The sequence below is a fragment of the Anastrepha obliqua genome, chromosome 5, assembly GCF_027943255.1.
Source record: "Anastrepha obliqua isolate idAnaObli1 chromosome 5, idAnaObli1_1.0, whole genome shotgun sequence".
NCBI classification, from domain to species: Eukaryota; Metazoa; Arthropoda; class Insecta; order Diptera; family Tephritidae; genus Anastrepha; species Anastrepha obliqua.
The window spans coordinates 68,781,398-68,784,561 of NC_072896.1; the positions used below are offsets into that span (position 1 = coordinate 68,781,398).

Below are 3,164 nucleotides of genomic sequence, written 5' to 3' on the forward strand. Positions count from 1 at the left end.
TGCGGTTGCAACGTTGCGTAGGTCAAATAACCCCCACCCCACCTCAACCTCTTATAGAGGACGGGGGTCGGCACCTGCTTTTAGGATTAACCGGCAGGTTGCCATAGAAGGGCCTAGTACCTCTAGGCAGTTCATAAGCGCAGAACGGGGGGGGCTGGCTAAACATGTCCGTCCCTCCAAGCTAAACTACTATGAAAAGAAGGCGGCCAGCAGGGTCATATTTAGACTAGGAGAGGTAGCAACAGACCAGCTAACCGAAGACCAGGCTAAATCGCTAGAGTGGGCAAAGGGAGTAATATCCGACTTGGGAAAACCGGCGGGTGCTACTCCCAAAAGACAACGGTCTGCAGAGCAGACAATGGAAAGGGCCGCCAAAAGACAGAAGGCAGGTGGCCAAAAATACCCAACCTTCAGTGAGGTGGTAAAAGGCGGCGGTGAGATACTGGCCGTCATCGACAAAGGAGAGGAGGAAGGAGTGATTCCTAAGGAAAAATGGAGGTGGATCGAGGAGGCTATCGCCGAAGTGTACCTTCAGATCCTAGAGGAACACCCCGGACCCCCTCCCCTTTGTCATGACGCAGGCTGGTATCAAGGTAGAGCAAAACTCATCGCCTGCGAAGACACTAGGTCAGCCACGCTCTACAGGTTGGCCGTAAACAAGATAGGAGAGGTTTGGCCGGGTGCCAAACTCGATGCGGTCAGCAAGGATGAAATTCCAAGCAGGCCTCGAGCACGAGTTTGGATTCCGGCCAAGCCGGCAGAGCCAAACAAAATTGAAGAGATGTTCAAGTCTTGCAACAGAGACCTGCCAACACATAATTGGAAGGTAGGGAGAATAGAGGAGCCAGTAGAAGGTAGGCGACAGGTGATGCTCATCCTCAATGGAGAATCGCTCGGCCCACTGGCGCAGAAAAACAATGTCGTGAGGTTCGGGTTCGTTGACGTAACCATTCGAATCTATCGCAGCGACGAGCCAGCTTTGAACTCAGACGAGGAGAGTGACAAAGCCAGCTTGCGGAGCGATACTGAAGAAGGGTTGGCCAACAGCCAATGCTCAACCGACTCAGAGAGGCTGACCGGTGTGGGGCCGCTTTTTAACGAAGATGATCTCCTCGCTGACATTGAGGGTGGGGAGATCTCAGAGGAGGACGTCGAGGTCACGATGGTGGAGATGAAACGGACAGATTCTCATGAAGCTGATCCAAATTAATCTCCACCACTCCAAACTTGCGTCCGCGCATCTCTCCGTCCGCTTGGCTGCCGGTGGACTTGACATAGCCCTCATTCAAGAGCCGTGGATATACGGCAATAAAATCTGCGGCCTCGGAGTGAAGGGATTTAAAATGATTGCCGTACAACACAGAGGTAAGATTCGTAGCTGCATCATCGCTAAAAATAATATAAATATCTTCCTGCTTCCACAGCTTAGTAGCGGCGACATGGTGGCGGCAAGCATCGAGCTCGGGAAAACCGGTTTTTGGCTAGCCTCCGCCTACATGGCCTATGACAGAGAAGCTCCGCCGGACGAAATCCGCACTCTGGTGCAAGAGGCAGCCCGGAAGAACAAAAATTTGGTTGTCTCCTGCGACGCAAATGCCCACAATACCCTGTGGGGGAGCAGCGACACTAACTCTAGAGGTGGACTTTATCTTAGAAAATAAAATTAGTGTTTTGAATTTAGGCTCAGAGCCGACTTTTGTTACTATGAACAGAGAGGAAGTTTTGGACATCACCCTGGCTTCCGACATGTTCTCTAACCACATTAAAAGATGGCGAGTTTCAAACGAAAATTCGTTCTCAGACCATCGGTATATTGAATTCGAAATCGAAACTAGGTCTCCCCAAGTTAGCCAGTTCAGGAATATACGGAAAACTGACTGGGGAGTTTACAATAAAAAATTAAGAGCTTTACTGCCAAAGAAAGCCCCCAAAAACCCCACTACTCGTGGGGAGTTGGATAAACTGGTTAATCAGGTAACTAAAGCAATGAATAGATCGTTAGCAGCCAGCTGTCCGGTTGTCCGACCCAGAGGGAAGTCTAAACCACCCTGGTGGTTCGAGCAGCTAACCTCACTACGAGAATCCCATAGAAAACTATTTAATCTGGCCAAGGCCACGAGAAGGTCAGAGGACTGGCAAGCCCATAAGGCTGAATTGAAAAACTACAAAAAAGCAGTTAGAACTGCGCAGCGTGAATCATGGCAAAATTATTGCAAAGAAATTGAAGAGACTTCAGAAGCGGCCAGATTAAGAAAAATTCTCTCAAAGACGCCATGCAACCTAGGCTACCTACAAGGTCAAGGGAACACATGGACTACGTCAAGTGAGGAATCGTTAGGTCTTCTTCTAGACACACACTTTCCAGGTAACACGCCGGTGGAACAAAACCATTCCGCCAATAATGAAAGGCAATCTGACCTAGGAAATCTCTTAGTTACACACTCAAAAATCGATTGGGCTATTAATACTTTTGGTCCTTATAAATCGCCAGGAATGGACGGTATCTACCCCGCTGAACTACAGCAATCACGGGGCATTGTACTACCGTTTATCAAAATTGTCATTAGAAGCTGTCTTAACATGGGCTACATCCCGCTAGGATGGAGGGAGACGAAAGTCTCCTTCATACCCAAGGCAGGTAGGTCCTCACACACTAACCCTAAAGACTTCAGACCCATTAGTCTAACGTCTTTTCTTCTCAAGATCCTGGAGAGAATAATAGATGAATACATACGGAGTGTCGTGCCTTTAAATAGGCTCTCTTCGGCGCAACACGCCTATACTAAAGGGAAGTCCACAGAAACCGCCTTACACTCACTCGTCGGGTTGGTGGAAAAAAGCTTATCAGACAAAGAGTTTGCATTGGTTGCTTTCGTAGACATAGAAGGCGCCTTCAACAATATAAATGCAAACGCCATAGTAAATTCATTAGAAGATTTTGGAGTTGAACCATACGTCGTAGCCCTGATAGAAGATATACTCATCAAAAGAAAGGTAACGGCTAAATTAGGAAGCACTACTCTAAGCAGACAGGTCTGCAGAGGCACACCGCAAGGTGGAGTCCTCTCCCCTCTTCTTTGGATCCTGGCAGTAAACTCCCTGTTGCTGACCCTGGAAAGAGGGGGTTGCCACGTCACAGCTTACGCAGATGACGTAGCAATCGC

At 48.7% G+C, this 3,164-nt stretch overlaps 1 protein-coding gene across 1 annotated transcript; it reads left to right on the forward strand.

Moving 5' to 3' along the window:
- Positions 1–358: 358 nt before the first annotated feature.
- On the forward strand, positions 359–1,210 carry LOC129248811 (uncharacterized). The gene has a single exon (XM_054888424.1). It carries the CDS (start codon positions 359–361, stop codon positions 1,208–1,210), a length of 852 nt encoding a protein of 283 aa, XP_054744399.1.
- The last annotated feature ends 1,954 nt before the right edge of the window (positions 1,211–3,164 follow it).

Excerpts from the sequence above, each read along its gene's own strand:
- LOC129248811 (XM_054888424.1), top strand. The coding sequence starts at position 359 with ATGGAAAGGGCCGCCAAAAGACAGAAGGCAGGTGGCCAAAAATACCCA.